The sequence below is a fragment of the Carcharodon carcharias genome, chromosome 23, assembly GCF_017639515.1.
Source record: "Carcharodon carcharias isolate sCarCar2 chromosome 23, sCarCar2.pri, whole genome shotgun sequence".
Lineage (NCBI taxonomy): Eukaryota > Metazoa > Chordata > Chondrichthyes > Lamniformes > Lamnidae > Carcharodon > Carcharodon carcharias.
The window spans coordinates 11,381,205-11,402,809 of NC_054489.1; the positions used below are offsets into that span (position 1 = coordinate 11,381,205).

Consider the following 21,605-nt stretch of genomic DNA (forward strand, 5'->3'; position numbering starts at 1 on the left):
GTCTCCCAGGCAGCGGTGGTGAGCTGGTGACGATGAGCGCTTTGCTGGCAGCCGGCATGATGCAACAGTGGGTGATGGCAAACAGGCAAATGAGAGCCCACCCACCATGGAAACGGTGTGTTTCATGGAATGAATATATAATGAGGTGGGCTTCAGAAGATACGGTGTGAAAATCCACTATTTTCATCGGCAGGTGGAGCTCCATTTTACCTGTTCACTACCGCACTTATTGCAATTCTGCAAAAAAATTCAGCCCACTATTGCTTCCCGAAATCTCTCAATTCATATAAGGCAAAAAAAGTCACGCAAAATTTCCTACGGCACAATGTCCAAGTGCATTGCAAATGTATCAATAACTTGCAGTACTCACTGAATATTTAAGAAGTGCAATTCCAATTCATTGATGGAAAGATGGTGGGGTTTTTGTTAGGAATTTCAGAGCTCAGGGTCTAGGCAGTTGAAGGTACAGCTGCTGATGGTGGATTAAAATCAGGGGTGCACCTGGAGGGTTAGAGATAGGAAGGGGAAAATCTATAGAAGAATTTAAAACAAGGATGAGAATTTTTAAATCAAGGGGTTGCCAGTCCGGGAGCCAGTGTAGGGCAGTGAGCACAGGAGTGCTGCATGAACAGGACTTGGTGTGTGGACAGCAGAATTCTGGATGAAGTTGTGGGAGAATTGGGGGACACAATTACAAATTATATAAAACACAAGGAAGTATTCTTTTTCAAGAATCTCCATTCATTTAGTGAACGTGAACTCCTGAAACCAATTGATAGCCTCCTCATTTGATGAGTTTAAGGTGATTAGTCTGCCACGACACTCCTTGCTAATGTGCAGCACTGTTTGTGTCTTTCCACAAATGCATAAGGGGTTTGTACTGAGGCTCTCTGATAACAGATTACTAAAACTTGTGGGAAGGATTATTTACTTACTTTCGGAAAAAGTCAAAGGAGTTGCTGAAAGAGAAGAACATTTCCAGTAATAAAAACTAAACTACAGGTCAGCTTGATATAGGGAAACTCACCATTAATTATCATGATTTGCTGGAGATTAATTGCCTTAGAGGTCAGAGAGAAAACTCCCCAGAGATTTTCCTTTTCCAAAACAGGCAGTTTGCTTCTTTCTATTTTGTTTGCCTCTCAGAGGAGATTGTAACAAGGCTGTATAGGTCATTGTGTAACGCTACAATATCCCAGAGGAGCTAGGCTTAATGGGCCAGAGAGTCATTTCTGTCTGTTTTTTTTTTAAATTGGTTCATCCTTGAAAAATGGAGGATAGAATGTCAATCTGGGTTCAGGTGAGATGTTAATCCAAGAATCCATTTGCTCCCTCAGGCAATACAAAAGATCCCACAGCACTGTTCAAAGAGAAACATGAGATTTTCCCCAATATCCAGTCCAATGTTTATTTTTCAACCAACATTAGTAGTTAATGTAGATTATCTAATTATTTAATTACTGTTTGTGGGATTTTTCTGTTTGCGAATTGGCTGCTGTGTTTCATACAACAGTAAATAGACTTCAAAGGCACTTAATTGTTTATGAAGTGCTTTGGGATGTTTCCGGGTTGTGAAAGGCACTACATAATTGCAAGCTCCTTCTTGCTTTGCCACATTGGGCTCTGAATAGGCTTTACTATGCTGTACATTTCTTTATAAACAAACTACCCATCGAACAACTAGCATATTTCTACACTGAAGTTGCTATATATGTATATGTCATAACGCAGTCCCACTGTCAAATTAAAGAGAGGAAGAGTTGAAGGGGAGTTTTGGTTTTAGGAAGAGAATTAAAGAGGCTAATACTGCTGAAGGTGACAAACAGGGAGCAAACAGTCATGAGTGGGGAATGAGAGTAGGCACAGAGCTGTAGAGCAATAAGAAGGAAGGCTAAGCGGATGTGTGCTCTTGGTGAAAGATGTCAAAGCTGGGCTGTGCAGTACTTATCTAGTTTCATCATCTAGTGGTACTGTTCAGTGCTGCCAGGTCAGATGCTGCACCTGTGTCCCAACTTCAAACAGCAACCTTGCTGCATTGGTGTCAAAATTTTCCACACCAACAGCCCTAATAGTACCACCATATACCAACTAGTGTCTAAGAATAGGCTGTTTTAATCTATGAGCACGTGCCCTTTGGGAACTGGGTTGGAACAGTCCAAAACTCATTTAATACTGTACTGCTATGAGAGGGACTTTCATCCTGTTAATCTGGTCCCCAGCAGTGAAAGCGTAATGTTCTAAATCACCGGGGTTGAGTAGCATAGTGGATATATTACTGGATGAATAATCCAGAGGCCTGGACTAATGATGTGACGACACAAGTTGAAATCCTACAAGTCAGGGAATTAAATTCAATTAAATAAATATAGACTTTTTAAAAAATCTGGTGTCAGCAATGGAGATTATAAAACCACAGGATTGTTGTTAAAACCCATCTGGTTCATAACACACTTTAGTCCTTGCCTGACCTATGTGTGACTCCAGACCCACAGCAATGTGGTTAACTGTCAACTTCCCTCTGAAATGGCCTGGTATGCCACTCAGTTCTATCCAAAAACAGCTTTCCACCACCATCTTCTCAAGGGTAATGAGAGATAGACAACAAATGCTGTGCTTGCTAGCAATGTCCACATCCCATGAATGAAATAAAAACACAGCCTCCAAATCTCTGACATTTAGTGACAAACATTCTCTATTTGAACATTTCACACCTCTTGCAGGTTCATGTGGTCTTGTAAACTTATCTCCAAAAATCCTTGTTCTTCAACATCTTCATGCCAAGAGTGGAATATCAAACTCTTGCTTTTGCTTGAAACCATGGAATTACTAAATTGTTGGATCACTTTAATTCAATTCTTTTATGTTTTGAGAAACAAAAAGAGACACAATAAAGGAAATACTCCACTATTTAATACATTGGCATTATATTATGAACACTCAGTGTTTGAGAATATTAGCACAGATTACAATATAATTGGAATACAGTATGTACAACACAGGTTTTTATATAAGGGATTTAACAAGATTTCAACCTATTTACCAAATTTAACATTTAAATGTAACACATTCTTTCAAAGCTGAAACACAAATTGTCAGGTTATTTCTCATTAGTAAGGCCTGTATGGACTCTTGCAGCAATGAAATCACCCTACCCACCTTGGTATTGAGAAATGAGACAGACAGCTGACAGTCTTTACTCACTTTAGTGGTTGAAATTTGATGAAGGGTTAAAACATAAAAAAAGGGAGAAAAAAAACTCTAGATTCAACAATGACTTTCAGAAAATTACACATGGGAATGGTCAAAGAAAAAACACACCCAACTTTGAATCACAGGTTTATCTCCATCCAATCTATGGATAGTCCCACCAGGTGAGACATACACAGGAGCTACACAGAAGGAAGGAAATCATCATACATCAGTTTAGCGACAGGGAACAACCTCTGACATTATTTTGCTGAACAACCATACAGGCCTCACTGTAAACTGGCTCTGGACCAGGTTTGCTTGAAACTTGTTTAATTCTCATTTCATGGAGGAAAAAAAAAGTACTAATGTAAAAAAAAAATGCAGAGAAAAATAGTTCTACACATTTGCATACACTCCAACCACTCCCTGTTACTGAAGTGTATCATTATCCCTTCCACAGGCAGCAGCACTGGGACTAGAGTATGTCTGTCAGGAGTCACATCCTCAATAACTAATGACTTCAATCTCTCACATAATTTATAAAGAGAATAACCTTGGTGATTAAGGCTGCACATCACACTATTGAATTTTTTAAAATTTTTTTTCTTCATTATTACAAAATATGTACATTCTTAAAATGATTTTTCTTCAAGTAGCCTTACCTTGCATAAATAAATGAACTGCACTGTTTCACCGCATGTTAAAACAATGTTTCAGCTCCTTAGATTATGCTGTAGCTTTAAAAAGGTAGTAATTTTTCTTCTGATCAGGTTAACCCTTTCACCCACTCTCTACATCACATTACATTTGTTCATTACAGCAAACTCCTCAAGTATATGTCAGAAATTAAGCTTGTACCAAAGGTGAACACTAGGATGTTTGCGTGTACACACAGGTTTACATTGAAAATACAATGTGACTTCAATTTGTCAATTCTCTCCCCTCCTCTCCTGATGGCTGGACCCACATTGAGTTATAGCTCCCTCGCACAAGCAGCCATTCAACACACACAAACCTCTACAGATTGTTTAAATATGATGGGCCTCACAGTCCAAGCGATCCACTCAACATCCACCCTAAAGAACAGATCATTGCAAGGTGGTTAGAAATGAGACTTTCCTGGCTGATACTTCCATTTCTTGGTCCAGGGCATGCAGTCTAAATAAAGGTCCAGTTGATCATCCAGTACACTCAATTCAATTGTTTCATTCATACTGAGGGGAGAAGGAAGGATTGCAGAAGAACAAGACTAGACTTTTTTCCATCGAAATCAATGGAAATTGGAAGTTGAAAGCACTGGAAATATAGAGGCAACATACTTTAGAATTACAGGCTGAAATGGTGTTTCACAGCAGGAGGTTTAATTGCTTTTGCTTGTGATGGTTCCAATCAACATTCCAGGGTATTTTCTCATTATGAATCCAATTTTAATTCATAACTTTAAAAATAAATGTTTTGTGATCACTTTGTTCACTTCAACTACCTCAACAAATCTGTTAAAATTTGAAGAACGTAAAAGATTTAAAAGCCATTTAATACCTACATTTTCCACTCAAGATCTAAAAATATTCTAATGTTTAATGAGTTGCACATGTACGGTTGCAGTGATCATGCTGAACACAGTATCAAACAGAACACCTAGATCAGCATTAAGTTGAACCAGAAGACTGGTACTGTCATTTTTAAAAAGTGGAGGTGAATTACTCTCTATTTTCTATAATGTCACATTGTAAGAAGGCTCTCAGTTTTCCTCCACCACCCATCCACCACCCACCCAAAACAAAATGTAAACATTTTAAGGTTAGACTATGTTCCACTGTGGATTATTCACAATTTCCAATATGCCTACGACTATATTGCTTGATTTCAAATGGAAATAGCAAGTAATTGCATAGCAAAGCTTTGCAGCTGTAACAGTTAAAAATTAAAACCAACTGATCTCACAGTAAAAGGTTACTGTCTTGCTAAATACAGCTTCGGCTGGACAGTTGAAGCATAACACAAAAAGTCAACTGGTTAATCACCAGGATTACCAAGTTAACTCAGTATCTAGGGATAGTTTTGTGCTTTTGAATTCAAAAGCGTAAACCAATATTTGCATTCTGGAGAAAGCACAGTACAGGCATATCACAAATCAGATCTCCTACTATATTAACTTGATATTGTGCCTTAGCCATATTAGGAGAGCAATCAGCAACTATGTCAGTAACACGTCCATATCCTATGCTGCAATAGTGATCTTCAGAAAGTTGTGAAATTAACACTGAACTGAAAAGGTCATTTTTCAGTGGTATTCTCACATTTTACAAGGAATTAATCTCTCACTGTTCAAAGCAACTCTGCGAAGAAGCTTCATCTGATGAGATCTTCCACTTATCTGATCTAGGAGGTGCAGAGGTGCCATTTAATAATACTTCATTTCCCATCCACCCCCGTGCCACTTCACCCTAACCACTCCCTTTCTGCAACGATTTTTTCGCCAACACATGATGCGATATAAGGTGGCCATGGGTTTCTATTCTTTGACACTTCCACATAATTCTTCAGTTTCCTTTGTTAACCCGTTCACTCCTTGAAGGTTCTTCCATAAGAAAGAGCTTACATGAGCTCCAAGTTCTATAACCGTATAGAAGGTAGATCCCACTGGGCCGCAGGAGACTCCAAGAGGAAGATATGGCGGACCTTTCTAATTTAAAGATCACATGATGATATGCCACTTAATAAACTACACATGCAGGTACATTAGTCATTTCTATTTGATATTGCCACATTCTAGAGAGAGCAAAAAACCCTATCAGGATTCTCCACACCTGGTCTGGGAAATTGCATCCCATGGTGTTGGTGTGCTATACTTATGGACATGACACCCTCCATTCACAGGCTCTTGAAAGCCCTGCATGTGCTGGGAATGGCAGCATAGGTTCCCCATTAGTTCCACTGTGTCTGCATCATGTTAGGTGAGTAGTGAGGGTACCTTTCCCAGTCAGAGTCCATCCCGATTTCAAATTGCCAACTTGCAAAGATCTTGCTACTGTTTGTTTCATTTTTCAATCCCTCTAAATTATTGTTGCTTTGGTGATCCCACCCATGGCCTTGATGGCCTGATATTCAGCAATATCTGTTTTTGCATTAGTTATGATAAGACAGTGCTGACTATGTCTGCTTTGAAGCCCACAAAGGCTTTAAACATTACAGTGCAGTAGGACTTTTACTGCAGGTGATGGTCAAGGTTTGTTTGTGCTACTTATCTTACAAACACATCACTGCTACTTGCTAGATCTACCTCATGGTCTTAGCCTGTTCCTACACAAAGGTAGACTCCATCATATAGGGTGCTTCAAGGGAAGATAAAGGACACCCCCAATGAAAAAAAATGTCAAGATCTGCACTGGCCCAATAGAACAACACTCTGCTTCAGTACTAGCCAATGCTATTCAATTCTTGGACTACAATACTTCTAATGACAGCCTGGCCAGGAGTCAGCAAATGCCAAATGTACCCATCTGTCATAACAGCCCAAAACTGCATTTGATACCATGGTGTAGAACAATTTAGATGCATTTCTGGATTGACATCATATTGGTTTTCTACTATCACTTGGCATCAAGTCCATGAGGAGATTACCGTTTGATTCTCACCAGCTGACCCAAGCCCGCTTCCTCAAGCATCCCTGGAAGTGTACATTAGTTAAAGATGCATTTTCTACACTTTATTCCCCTTTGGTGAACAGGATCAAGTCTGCTCCATTCGAGATAATGGCCAAGTTCTATAATTCAGCGAGGATTAATTACATGTACAAAATCTGCCAGTACCAATTGATACATTTACCAATTTTACCACTGTGGTGCTGTTTCAGAATTAGACTGCAGTTACCAAGATAATTATGGGGCAAGAGAGGCCAATCAGCTTCTCTTAGTTAATCCATCCAAAAACATACTCAAGTTCCCTCCCTTACTCCTGCAAGGGCACTAATTTAAGACAGGCTTATTTATTATGGATGTCCAACCAGACTAGATTATGATCAGGCAAGCAGCTTTGAATCACAACTCATAGGAACATGGAAGTAGGCCACTGAGTCTGTTCTACCATTCAAAGAAACCATCCATCCCTGCTTGTTGACTTCTAGATGATTTGTTCAGATGCTACGGTATGCAGAATATCCAGACCGAAGCAGGGAATGATCAATGCACAAAGGAGCAATAAAACCATACACGAGATGCTGAAGACAATGCCAAAAAAGTTGGAGTGTGTCTGATAAAACTGGTCTTACATTAGTGCCGATGGCTGTGAGTTCTAAAGATCTATCAATTTACCAAATGTGTGGCCCTGGATGTTATTCTAACAGAAGATACAACAGGAACCAAGTCAACAGCTTTAGATGAATAGGTGCAAGAGCCAGCAGCTGTGGGTGCCTTTGAGATGACCTGATAGTCAGAAGAAGAAAAAAAAGTATACAACTTCCACCTATATAGTGCATTTAACATAGTAAAACATCCCAAGGTGCTGAGAAAGACAGACAGAGACAAACAACCCACAGGGACATTGATCAGACCAGGAGATCAGGTTTTAATCTGGAAATACTGAACAGAAGGGCCAAACAAAAATTCTATGTTTGAGAATTCAATCTCCGCTTTGTGCTTGCACAGCCTGATCTCAAGATCCAGAATCTGAAGTACATGGTAGGGTATTATACTAGAAGCAGATGCAGTATTTTTCTCTTAACCATCAACAAAAGACTCCAGGACTTCCCAACACTGGGAAAAGTGGTGGGTTAATTGGATGATGCAGGGTTGACAATAAGTTAGTACAGAATGACTTGCACGGATATTTAACATATATCCTACCAGCACATTATGAATGTAGCATGCAAACCAACTGCCAATACATATAGCTGTAGTTAAAAGCCCATCAGTACAAAGGCATTCCCACTAGGCAACATCTAGAATAGGGAAGAAAAAAATGAGACAAAAACTGGCAGTTTAGACAATCAAAAAGAAATGCAGTTGCAAGTGAACTGAAAGTTAAGTCAAGATTAACAGAAACAGAGTCTGGAACACAGGCAGGACACAGCCAGTGGTGGAACTTAGAAAATGTGCTCTGGCAGGAATTTAACTGCTTCTCTCAAATGACTGCTGCATCTTCAGAAAATCAGTGTAAACCCTGATCTTATGTGTAAATGGAAATGTGTAGATGCCGATCTCTCACCAAAGTTACAGCAGCCAATCGGGAGCATCCCCAAAAAAAATCAGACGTTAACTAGTAAAGAGGATTCCATTTTTTTTAAACGTGTAAACATATGAATAGCAAAGAGGATATAAATAAACACAATAACATAAAAGTTTTCTCATCATTACTTTCATCTTACATACAATTGCTGGGAAATATGCATCTACTGCAATGAGCGTTATTTGTTCTGCTAAGTATTCCCTGTGCTATTGATTTGTAAAGGGTGTTTTGGAGGTCACTGTCCTTCTCATCTTCCAATGGCTAGTTCCACTCACCACTGTGCAGATATTGTGCCTTTGTATTCAGAAGCAACGTGGGTGACTTCTCAATAATTCCAGACTTACTGATAAAACAGTGCTGAGACAAACCATTAATATAGAAACAGCTCCAACCTTTGCTCCTCCAAAACCCAGCCTATAGCATGTTTCACTCCCTTGAATAGTTTCACCTCATCAAAAATTTTGTCCAGAAACTAAAAGGTTTGTGGATCTGATGGTATGGGTCGTGGGTTCTTCGACCTAAGCACTAAAAGACTTCAGTTGTGCTGCCAGTCATTGGTAAATACTTTCAAGATGTTTTTGCAATGAAGATTTAGTTCAGGAATGCATCACTGATCTCAGAACTTCAAGCAAGGTCCTGTAAACTCACAGTAAAATATGTAAAACATGAACACAATGATACACGCCTAGCTTCACCATCACCCGCAAATCTCTGAAGTGAAAAACATGAAGACCTTCTATATTCATTGCGCAATTTAATTTTAAAATTGTTAATTGCATTTGGTTCCAGCCCTAACATCTTGAGATGCGGTTTCATGCATATTTTAGATCCTATGAATATGGAAAAGCAACTTACACATGGTGTGGCTCTCCAGTGTCTTAACTGAAACAGGAACCACAAGCTTGGGAGTGTCGATGTGGAGTTATACAGTGCTAGTCAAATAGAAATGACTGGAGAAATACTGCAATCTTAGTTCTGTATTCTTTGAATTATAGAAACTGCTACCCTGTTTTGATACTCAGAACTGATAGAGAATGATATAGCTAGTAGCTGGGCCATACAAGGTTTGTTCTATCTTCTGTGCTGAGTTTGCTGATTTCAGCCAGAGGACGGGTAGAATACAATTGGTTTCAGCCACCCAGTCACTGGAAAGAATTTCCACTTGGGTTTCTGATCTGCATTTCTACCCAGCAACCCTGGCCAAATGTCAAATGAGGTCAGGTTTGTGCCTGAACTGAACCCACAACCTCAAACAGCCTGCCAAACTCACAGTTGCAACTCACACATCAACACTGGCCGCTTGTGTGTGGTATGGAAGGAGTCAATGCGTTCAGGTGGGGAGAAACAAGAAAATTTCTTTAAAAAGAAACAAAACATTCAGAATACTTCAAAAGAAGAAAAGCAGCTATCTTTTGGAGGGCAGAGTTATAGGACGAGCTGTGCAATACTGAATAAGCTTGCGAGTTGTACTGCTAAAAATGCCATCCAACTGCCTCTTTTCCATGGAAGCAATAGCAGGATATACTGCAGGTTTGGACCAACAAACTCTATACAAAACTTTGGAGCCAAGAACTCAGTTGTACAATTCCCCTCCTTTACTGTGTAAAGTGAGACTAGTGGGCAAAAGGGTTAGTACACAGTTTTAAAGGTGGTTATGTCACGCAGCACTCTGGTGCTGCCATCTTAGATTATATAATTTGAAAACAGGTTAAAATTTTTCCCCCACTGCAATACATGAAAACCAAAATTTTTTTAATCCAACATTGATTTAAAAAAAATAAATTATCCATATTCTTGGGAAATCTCTGAATTGAATCATACAGTGACAGAACTAGTATGTGGCTGCATCCACAGACACGGGCATCACCTACGCTGCCCAGTAACCAAGTGATCAGTCACAGCCACAATGACTGGACAGCCTTACTGTACAGTCCAACAATCAACCAGGATCACCACTGATGACGCATTCAATCGTCTCCATTCTAATGCTATTTAAATAGATTTGGAAAAAAGAAAGCTGGTGTCATAGGACAATGCAGCACTTGCAGAAACGCTGGCGACCACCGCTCACTGATGCAGGAGGGGTCACTGGGGCGAAGTAAGCATGGACTTTGATGTTCGGTAAGTGTGTCTGCAATTTAAGAAACAAACAGGAGGGATAAGTCAGAACCAGGTTTTATGAACTAAACGTGTTGAAATCAGGCAAATAGCACAACGTTGTAATTAACTGCAGGTTAGGTCTAAACAGCATCCATTCAAGGCCAACGCCATCAATTCACATCTGTATGACATGCACTTACTGTGTGCCCACTTCCTGCTGTCAGAATGATTGGTACACTTCAAAGAAGGAAAGCGAGGTAGTGTGGTGGAGAAATTTTGGCAATGAATTCCTGAACTGAGGGCCCACTCCAGGGCTCATTGGGTAGCACACACACCAAGTCAGAAGGTTGTGGGTTCAAATCCCACACCAGAGACTTGATCCCAAAATCCAGGCTGACAGTCCAGTGCAGTACTGAAGGAGAGCTGCACTGTCAGAGGTGCTGACTTTCAGATGAAATGTGAAAAATGAGGCCACTTTTGTTCTCTCGTTCGGACGTAAAAGATCCCATTTTGAATTAAGAGAGTTTTCCCCAGCCTCCTGACCAAATAAATATCCTTCAAACAACATTACTCAATCAGATTATCTGGTCATTTATTACAATAGCGGCTGTAGGATATTGCTCTGCACAAACTGGCTACCTTGTTTTCCTACAGCGACTGCATTTCAAAAATAATTTTTTAAAAAAACTAGCTGTAAGAATCTTGGGGTCACGAAAGAAGCAATGGAAATACAAGTTTTTTTTTTAAATATCGCCATGTATAATACGTCAAAGTGTTAAAATAGAAAGAGAGTACTGTATATATTATATATATGTATATAAGCAAAACCCCATTTATCCGTCATGCTGTGGTTGCAGATCAGTGGCAGTAGATGGTGCTATCACTCAGTGATACCCATTTTGCTTTTCTTCTGTTTATTTTTAAATCTACCAGCACAATTTAAAAAGGGTTTAGCTGCTGCCTTCCTCCTGATCTACTGCCCTCGAATTTTAGACCTACCCCTATCATAGCAAATGTCTATCCAAATGTGAGCAGTATAACTATGCACAGAAAAAACTCCAGGAACATAAAGTACCCAGAACCAGTGTCTGCAATCCCTCAACTGACCTATCCACCAATAAAACTAGAGGTAAAAACAAAAAATTGCGGATGCTGGAAACCCAAAACAAAAACAGAATTACCTGGAAAAACTCAGCAGGTCTGGCAGCATCGGCGGAGAAGAAAATAGTTGACGCTTCGAGTCCTCATGACCCTTCAGCAGAACTGGGTGAATCCAAGGAGAGGGGTGAAATATAAGCCGGTTTAAGGTTGTGGGGGGTGGGGGGGAGAGAAGTGGAGGGGGGGGGGTGTGGTTGTAGGGACAAGCAAGCAGTGATAGGAGCAGATCATCAAAAGATGTCACAGACAAAAGAACAAAAGAACACATAGGTGTTGAAGTTAGTGATATTATCTAAACGAATGTGCTAATTAAGAATGGATGGTAGGGCACTCAAGGTACAGCTCTAGTGGGGGTGGGGGGGCATAAAAGATTTAAAAATATTTTAAAATGAAGGAAATAGGTGGGAAAAGAAAAATCTATATAAATTATTGAAAAACCAAAAGGAAGGGGGAAGAAACAGAAAGGGGGTGGGGATGGAGGAGGGAGTTCAAGATCTAAAGTTGTTGAATTCAATATTCAGTCCGGAAGGCTGTAAAGTGCCTAGTCGGAAGATGAGGTGCTGTTCCTCCACTTTGCGTTGGGCTTCACTGGAACAATGCAACAAGCCAAAGACAGACATGTGGGCAAGAGAGCAGGGTGGAGTGTTAAAATGGCAAGCGACAGGGAGGTTTGGGTCATTCTTGCGGACAGACCGTAGGTGTTCTGCAAAGCGGTCGCCCAGTTTACATTTGGTCTCTCCAATGTAGAGGAAACTGCATTGGGAGCAACGAATGCAGTAGACTAAGTTGGGGGAAATGCAAGTGAAATGCTGCTTCACTTGAAAGGAATGTTTGGGCCCTTGCACGGTGAGGAGAGAGGAAGTGAAAGGGCAGGTGTTGCATCTTTTGCGTGGGCATGGGGAGGTGCCATAGGTGTGGGGGTTGAGGAGTAGGGGGGGGATGGAGGAGTGGACCAGGGTGTCCCGGAGGGAACGATCCCTACGGAATGCTGACGGGGAGGGTGGGGGGAGGCTGGTGGTGAAAGGAAGATGCATTTGGTGGTGGCATCATGCTGGAGTTGGCGGAAATGGCAGAGGATGATCCTTTGAATGAGTTGGCTGGTGGGGTGATAAGTGAGGACAAGGGGGACCCTATCATGTTTCTGGGAGGGAGGAGAAGGCGTGAAGGTGGATGCACGGGAGATGGGCCGGACACGGTTGAGGGCCCTGTCAACGACCGTGGGTGGAAAACCTCGGTTAAGGAAGAAGGAGGACATGTCAGAGGAACTGTTTTTGAAGGTAGCATCATCAGAACAGATGCGACGGAGGTGAAGGAACTGAGAGAATGGGATGGAGTCCTTACAGGAAGCGGGGTGTGAGGAGCTGTAGTCGAGCTAGCTGTGGGAGTCGGTATGCTTGAAATGGATATTGGTGGACAGTCTATCACCAGAGATTGAGAAAGAGAGGTCAAAGAAGGGAAGGGAAGTATCAGAGATGGACCACGTGAAAATGATGGAGGGGTGGAGACTGGAAGCAAAATTAATAAATTATTCCAAGTCCCGACGAGAGCATGAAGTAGCACCGAAGTAATCATCGACGTACCGGAGAAAGAGTTGTGGAAGGGGGCCGGAGTAGGACTGGAACAAGGAATGTTCCACATACCCCATAAAGAGACAGGCATAGCTGGGGCCCATGTGGGTACCCATAGCCACACCTTTTATTTGGAGGAGGTGAGAAGAGTTAAAGGAGAAATTGTTCAGTGTGAGAACAAGTTCAGCCAGACGGAGGAGAGTAGTGGTGGATGGGGATTGTCCGGGCCTCTGTTCAAGGAAGAAGCTAAGGGCCCTCAGACCATCCTGGTGGGGAATGGAGGTGTAGAGGGATTGGACGTCCATGGTGAAGAGGAAGCGGTTGGGGCCAGGGAACTGGAAATTGTTGATGTGACGTAAGGTGTCAGAGGAATCACGGATGTAGGTGGGAAGGGACTGGACAAGGGGAGAGAGAAGGAGGTCAAGATAACGAGAAATGAGTTCCATGGGGCAGGAGCAAGCTGACACGATCGGTCTACCAGGACAGTTCTGTTTGTGGATTTTGGGTAGGGGGTAGAAGCGGGCTGTCTGAGGTTGGGCAACTATCAGGTTGGAAGCACCAACGGTCATTGACAGGGCCCTCAACCGTGTCCGGCACATCTCCTGTGTATCCGCCCTCACGCCTTCTCCTCCCTCCCAGAAAAATGATAGGTTCCCCCTTGTCCTCACTTATCACCCCACCAGCCTCCGCATTCAAAGGATCATCCTCCGCCATTTCCGCCACTCCAGCATGATGCCACCACCAAACACATCTTCCCTTCACCCCCCCTACCGGCGGCATTCCGTAGGGATCGTTCCCTCCGGGACACCCTGGTCCACTCCTCCATCACCCCCTACTCCTCAACCCCCACCTATGGCACCTCCCCATGCCCACGCAAAAGATGCAACACCTGCCCCTTCACTTCCTCTCTCCTCACCATCCAAGGGCCCAAACACTTTCAAGTGAAGCAGCATTTCACTTGCATTTCCCCCAACTTAGTCTACTGCAGTCGTTGCTCCCAATGCAGTCTCCTCTACATTGGAGAGACCAAACGTAAACTGGGCAACCGCTTTGCAGAACACCTGCGGTCTGTCCGCAAGAATGACCCAAACCTCCCCGTCGCTTGCCATTTTAACACTCCACCCTGCTCTCTTGCCCACATGTCTGTCCTTGGCCTGCTGCATTGTTCCAGTGAAGCCCAACGCAAAGTGGAGGAACAGCACCTCATCTGCCGACTAGGCACTTTACAGCCTTCCGGACTGAATATTGAATTCAACAACTTTAGATCTTGACCTCCCTCCTCCATCCCCACCCCCTTTCTGTTTCTTCCCCCTTCCTTTTGGTTTTTCAATAATTTATATAGATTTTTCTTTTCCCACCTATTTCCATTATTTTTAAATCTTTTATGCCCCCCCACCCCAACTAGAGCTATACCTTGAGTGCCCTACCATCCATTCTTAATTAGCACATTCGTTTAGATAATATCACCAACTTCAACACCTCTGTGTTCTTCTGTGACATTTTTTGATTATCTGCTCCTAACACTGCTTGCTTGTCCCTACAACCCCCCCCCCCCCCCCCCCCCCCAAGCCTTAAACCAGCTTATATTTCACCCCTCTCCTTGGATTCACCCAGTTCTGCTGAAGGGTCATGAGGACTCGAAACGTCAACTCTTTTCTTCTCCGCCGATGCTGCCAGACCTGCTGCATTTTTCCAGGTAATTCTGTTTTTGTAATAAAACTAGAGGTCTGATCTCCAGCCTGAACAGAAATCAACCCTTGAAAAGAATTAGACTCTGGATGACACATCCACAGTAAAGCATTACTGTCCTTACGAAATTCAATCCTCTGATTTGCATGAGAAACACCAAACAAGGCTCACTAGGATACAATAAAATCCTTTAAATATAAGGTGTGGAGTTGAGGACAAATAACTAGGTAGTAGTTACAATCTAATAAATGAAACAAATATGGCTCAAACATACAGAAGAGAACAACACGCTTACCCGAAGTCTCTTGATCCCAGCACGTGTTATCTGCTGACAGTCATACAGCTCTATCCTCTCCAGACTGTGACAGTTCTTTAGATGTTCGAGTGATGCGTCAGTGATCAGCGGACAGTTATCTAACTCAATCACTTCCAATCTATCATGAGCACAGGCCCCATTCCCAAGATGTCGAATTCCGTCATCAGTGATCAGTTCACAGTGCGATAAACTCTGCAATAGGGGGAAATGCGTTAGAAACATTAACTTAATTTGCGCAGTGCACTCGACATCAAAACTGACCCAAGCACTTTATAAAATAGAGATAAATGAGAAGATAAAACCGGTTCCATGCCAGGAAGGGGAGGACAAGGTAGGGTGACTGAAAGCTTGGTTAAAACAAGTTTCAAGAAGAATTCCCCAAGGCGGGAAGGGAACTGGAGAGGCAGAAGGGACTAGCGAGGGTGCTTCAGAAAATAGAGTTGAGTGGCAAAGAGAAGAGGAGGATGCACCTAAGTGCAGAGCCAGATGGGACTGGGGGAGGCAAAGGGAAAATCTAAAATGTAGGACTTGAAATCACTTTAAAATTCAGTTCCAAAGCACAAATTCCTCAAGTGTAAAAATAGTGCTTGCGTTAAAATCTGTTAAGTTCAGGTGCTATTACCCGAAATTCCTACTTAAAATGTTTCAATTTCTGCTTTATTTGTTTTTCTACCAAATGGAGGTTTCCTGCAAAGGGTGCTTAGTCACACTCCAAATATTTCAGAAACCTTTGCCTCCCAGCAGTTGTTGGGAAAGGGGGAGAAAAGGGAAAACAACATCAAGCAGAGGACAAATCCTAAGTCAGTAGCATAGAAAATTGAAACCCTTTACAGTAGAAACTGCAGTAGAATAAATGCACCTAATTAGGAAAAGCTAGCACAAGAACACCAGCAAGCCGTAATTCTCACTGGCAGAAATAAAAAAAACAGAGCCGTTAATGAAATGCAACCAGAGTTAGAGTGGCAGTAAAAAAAATTCAGACACATAAATCTAATGTTAAATTTTTATTATAGAACTTGTGCGTCTGACACTGTCAACTCCTTTTCTTTTATATGGTGTAAGCAGGACTTCTTTGGGGCAGAGTTAGACAGAGTTAAGACATGACGGGTCTGCTAATAGTAGATTTAAACTAAATCGATCATAAACAGCAGATTTGATAATCCAACAGTTGAACCACACAAGTACACAGTACTCAAGGTGCTACTGCTGATTGTCCTGCCAGCTTAAAGCACTGATGGAAATTTAAAGACCAGTCCTGCTATTTGGCTCAAGTTATCACTGCAAGCCAATGCCCCAATGGTCAAAGTGGTCTTTGCAGGACAAGCAGCAAGAAACTTGCCATTATTCTGTTCCAAACAGATTTAGTAGCCCCCAAGTCTTGACATGGGAGGGGATAGGGAGGAGAGAGGGGAAGAAAGGGAAAAGGCAAAGGGATAAAATAAAATAGAGCTAAGACTTGGCATGAAAACTATCACAGTGATTTGCAAATTGGAAAAAAAGAGATTTGTTTTCAATTATGTGCAAGTTAAAGTTTTGAGAGCACATCGAAATACCATAATTACACAAGAGCGCCTTATGTAAAGCGCCTCATTATGGTGAAAATTGGGTTCAGTGCTGTGTTAGCACAAGGAAGGCAGAAGTTCAGAGATCTTTGCTGATAAACATATTCAAACCTCTTAAGATGATTAAAGGAGTTGATAGACAGAAAACCATTTATCTTAATTCCTGTGGTGGGGAGCCCAAGCAATGGTATATAAAATTAGAGCTGGGCAGTTCAGGGGTGACATAAGGAAACACTTCTTCACAAACATGATAGCGGCAATCTAGAACTGAGCCTGTTGAGGCTGGGGATCAACTGGAAGTGTCACAATGGAGTCTGATAGAGGTAAGGGTAAGGGAATTAAGGGTTATGAAACCACAGTGAGTAAATGGAATTACGATTCAGATCAGCACATTCCAAATGAATGGTGGAACATGCTCAAGAAGCTGAATGACCTGCTCCTATTCCTATCGGCGTTTCTACTCACCAATACTTGAAGCCGTGGGCAGTAGATGGAAAGCTGAATTAAAGCATTGTCTGTAATCTGTCAGGGAGAAAAACAAAAGTAAACTGAATGAGTGAACGTAGGATATTGAAATACACTACTTCAAAACATCTGCTCTTAGACAGGGTTAGCAATTTCAATAGCTACATTGCCAATTTTTGGATGGAGAAGAAACAGTGCCTTTTTGGTAAGGGATAGAGCAATTCTTAAATGTTTCGATAATTGTTCAATTCACTGGTTGCAGTGGGGCACTTTCAGAGGAGAACGAAGTCATGTGGAACCAAAGTTATATTTAGGCCAGAGCCAGCAAGGGTGTCAAGTTTTCTTCCTTAAAGCACAGTACTGAACCAGTTGGGTTTTTCCAACAACCATGGAAACTTTGTGGTCACTCTTACGGGTACCAGCTTTGTATTTGCAGATTTATTTTATTTAAACTGAATTAACATTTTCAACCACCATGACTGAGCATACGCTTTCAGCATTACCAGTTGAATAGCTTAACTACTACACAATGGTACTCCTGAATGGGTTCGTGCTCCAAGTTATTATCCACTGATCTGGCCCACAGAGTCCTATGGAGACCCAGTTTCGAGCTGCCACGTCTGTTCTTACTCTGTTCCACTTAGCATGTTGTTAGGGCTGCTCTGCAAAATGGCCTAGCTGTGTTACTCTACACTGTACCACAGTTCAGGTCCCTATCCAAAGAATAGTTACTTGGGCAAGTAACATATATGAAGCCCTAACCTTGCAAACAGTCACTGTCTTCAGAAAAAGGGAGAAAATGGGATGCTGTTGGGGAAAGAATATCCTACTTTGTTACAAGTTGCACACGACACAAGCTGCATTTTCAGTAGCAGCTCTGTCACCACACAAATATGTTGTGAGGAAAACATTAAATTACGATTTGTACAAACAGAGTTTTGAATCGCTCCACAGTTTTCAGTTGAGCCGCCTTTACTTTTCCAGGGATCTACCAGCTCGCTGTTTTTGCAACCTTGCAAAAATAGGCATATCATGGATAAACTAACATTCAATAGCCAAAAGGTGACTTTATATTTTTCTATAATATAACAATTTAACTACTGGTTACTATGACTAGGTACTTCAGGAAGTTTTCCTTCTTCAGTGATAATGTCAGGCTGGAACGTGGTCAATGTTGTGTACCATGGTCCTAGAATTCCATGGCACCTAATAAACCTTTTTCAGGTAAACAAAGATAGATTTTTTTTCTTATTCTTTCATGGGATGTGGGCATCGCTGGCAAGGCCAGCATCTGTTGCTCAACCCTTAGTGTCCTCAAGGTTCCTCAGGAGTTCTATCCAGGGTTGGACAGCATGTTGTTTATTCATTAGAAGCAGAAATTTGTTAAATTGTATAATATGACATGAATCACAAGGGCACAATGAACTAAAAATAGACTGATTTTCTGTGAAATTCTTGCAAGGTTATATTTCATGAAGTGTATCAAAGCTTTTTTTTTTAAACAAAGTGTACCTTCAATCGCGAATCACAAAATGATGATGCAAGGGTTAAAAAAGCAAAGATACACAGCTTAGAAGCGTTTAAACATTTATATCTACTATCATGCCCAATAAAAGCATGTCATACTTATAACTTTAAACATGAACTGCATTCAGTTTAGAATTTTCTGGAACTACAATCTCTTTTAAAAATGGACATTAAAAGGTAGCTAAGATCGCTGCTGAGGGGCAGCTGACTTTTGCAATTTCTGCACACACTACCTCAAACACCTGGAAAGTTGAATGGCCATGGCTGGGGTGCCCCCCTTGAATGGGCAAACCAAGACAAAAGCCATCTGTGGAATTCACACCTTCTATTGTTTATGGACTTATCCAAAACTCAATGAATTTCGAGATTCCCTGTCTCAGAGTTTGAAACTTAAAGGGGGCTGTAAAGAAAGCAGTTCATCATAAAGTGAGCGTGAATAACCCCCATTCATTCTCCATTGGGCAGCAATGGCAGCTAACTTCAACTAATTCTTGGTGGACAATAGGAGTATTGATCATGTGATTGAAATTGGCTACAGGCAACTTAATAAGATTAAGAACCAGGGTGAATCAGAACCAGGCAGTCTGCAAGCAACAACTGCACAGACTACAGCTTAACAGACAGCAACATCTACGCCTTTAAAAACTGGAGAACGCAATACCTTAAGGTCTCCCAGCCTGCTCCTTTTCAAGTCCACCAGTGTGGAAACTTGACCTCCTGATAGGAAGACTACAATTAACTAACTTTGTGACCTGCTAAAAACCAATTCTTTGAGGGAATCCTGCAACAACTTTGATACAGTAGTCTGGTTACGGAATCCATCTAGGCTACTCTCAGGAGTGAAACACCTCCATTGGGCCTGCAATGCATGCTTTTCCTAAGACGAGCCAAAAACGTGAATTATGAACTACCCTTTCGTTTATGACTTGTAAAACGTACACTATTCTCTTTGACTATTTTTTCTCAAGTGTATGAGTGTGTGCGCCATGTGAGTGACATAGCATTAGACCTTCGGGGTAAATGCGTAAATAAATGATCCTCTTTATTTAAATACACAAGAGCTATCTGGTGGTTATTCAAATTGACCACACACTCAGGGGAGTTAAGAAACACACACAAACCTTCCTTTTAAAAACAACTGATTACAGACCTTAAGGGAAGGGGAATTGGAGTTTCAGTTCTCTCTCATCCCTGTCTGTAACACCACTTGGATCAGGGAACCAAAATATGGAAAGTCTGCAGTGGAAGACATGTTTAACATCCGCATAGAAAGCCAGCTCAATCTTCTTTGGGCCTCATTAACCATTTGTCTAAATAGTACTGGGCTTAGTATTGTTCCTTAAGTGCAAAGATCATGGATATTTTATTGCGATTATGCATGAAATTTTAGATCTAATCCATCAGTTTAACTAACTTGCCTCTGCATCATGTGGTTATAGTCTCTAGGTAGGGTTTGAACTCAAATAGGCCAACATGCCTGTGCGGCACTGAAAGGGTGCGATATTGTTAGGAGTGCCATCCTTTTGGATGTTCACCAGAAACCTCGTGCACTTCAGTGATTCAAGTTAGTGTTGAGCATCTCATGGTCAACATTCCCGCAACCCACCCCCACCTACCTGCCTCAACCACCACCAAAACAGATAAATTGTTCCTTCATCTCTCCATGGAATCCTGCTGGAACAGAATGCCACCTCTGGTTGCCCACATGAAGTTAACTGTAAGAAGTGCTTTGAAATGTTTGAACATAATAAGGTCCCAAACAAATGCAAGAATTATTTTATTATAGATACACAATGTGAAGTACTTTATTACTCATTCACAACATTGATAGATCAAGGCCTATCTGCAAATTATGGGTATCAATTCTGAACCTTGCTTTCCAAACTAAAGATGTTCACTTTCAGTAGCTGTCTAAGAAGGAAAAAGGTTTCTCTTGTTCAGTTAGATGTAATCTTGACCACATTGCTTGTGGTGCAGCTTATGGAGAATACTTGATGCATCTGATACTACTACTTTGTTTGGTTTCCACTGTGGTTCTGCAGCTGAAGACAAATCAAGCATCAGCTACAGCATTCCAATTCCAATCAATTAAGCATTGTAGCCTGGCATAAATTACTTAGTGGGTGGAAGCTGAACACAGAGCAATTTCTAGCTAGATAATCTGGAATGGGAGAATGCCATAATACAGTGGGGCACCAGGAACCCTGACTAGGAAGCAATAGCTTGGCATGAAATTGTTGCTGGATTCCTGTTGGGAAACAAAGAACTAGACTGTGACTTTCCTTTCCGGATAATAACAGATTTAATGCTGATCTTGCTGGAGTTAAAAATCAGCTCTGACTCCAAAAGTAAATTTGTCCTGTGTGGCAGAATGATCAAATTTAAGGACAATATCAGTTAATGACCTCGCCTGGTTGAAAGAATTAAAACGAACTGCATCCAATTCTCTGCATGAAAAGAAAACCCATCATGTGTGATCAAAGTCCAGTTCAGATTGGGACAGCACATCAGACTAATAAATGCAGCTCTGTGACTGGGCCAAGGCACAGAAGTCTTGGTTAACAGAGGTAAGCCCAGCTGCCATCTTGCCTCATTTCCACAATGACAACTCTGAACAATATAGGCAAAGCTAAAAACTGGAAGCTATATATACTCCAAGGGTTCCCAAACTGTGGGTCATGACATGAGATTTTGAGGTCGAGAGATCCGAGGCAGCTCAGGTTGGGTTTTGGCAGCTGCAAGGCCTCTTTAAATGTTCGTTATTTTTCCTGATGGGAGGTACTGCTTAATCATCTGTTCTCCGAG

The 21,605-nt window shown here is 41.6% G+C and overlaps 1 protein-coding gene across 4 annotated transcripts in view; it reads right to left on the bottom strand.

Moving 5' to 3' along the window:
• Nucleotides 1-2,890: 2,890 nt before the first annotated feature.
• The window catches only part of LOC121294038 (F-box/LRR-repeat protein 20), a 127,980-nt gene continuing 109,265 nt past the window's right edge, over nucleotides 2,891-21,605 (bottom strand). For all 4 annotated transcript variants that reach the window (XM_041217547.1, XM_041217546.1, XM_041217545.1 and 1 more), the window contains 3 exons: nucleotides 17,274-17,330; nucleotides 15,226-15,438; nucleotides 2,891-10,546 (listed from right to left, as the gene is read on the bottom strand). In XM_041217547.1, coding sequence (XP_041073481.1) covers nucleotides 10,439-10,546; nucleotides 15,226-15,438; nucleotides 17,274-17,330 — 378 coding nt within the window. In that variant the 3' untranslated portion in view covers nucleotides 2,891-10,438. The remainder of the gene's footprint in view (nucleotides 10,547-15,225; nucleotides 15,439-17,273; nucleotides 17,331-21,605) is intronic.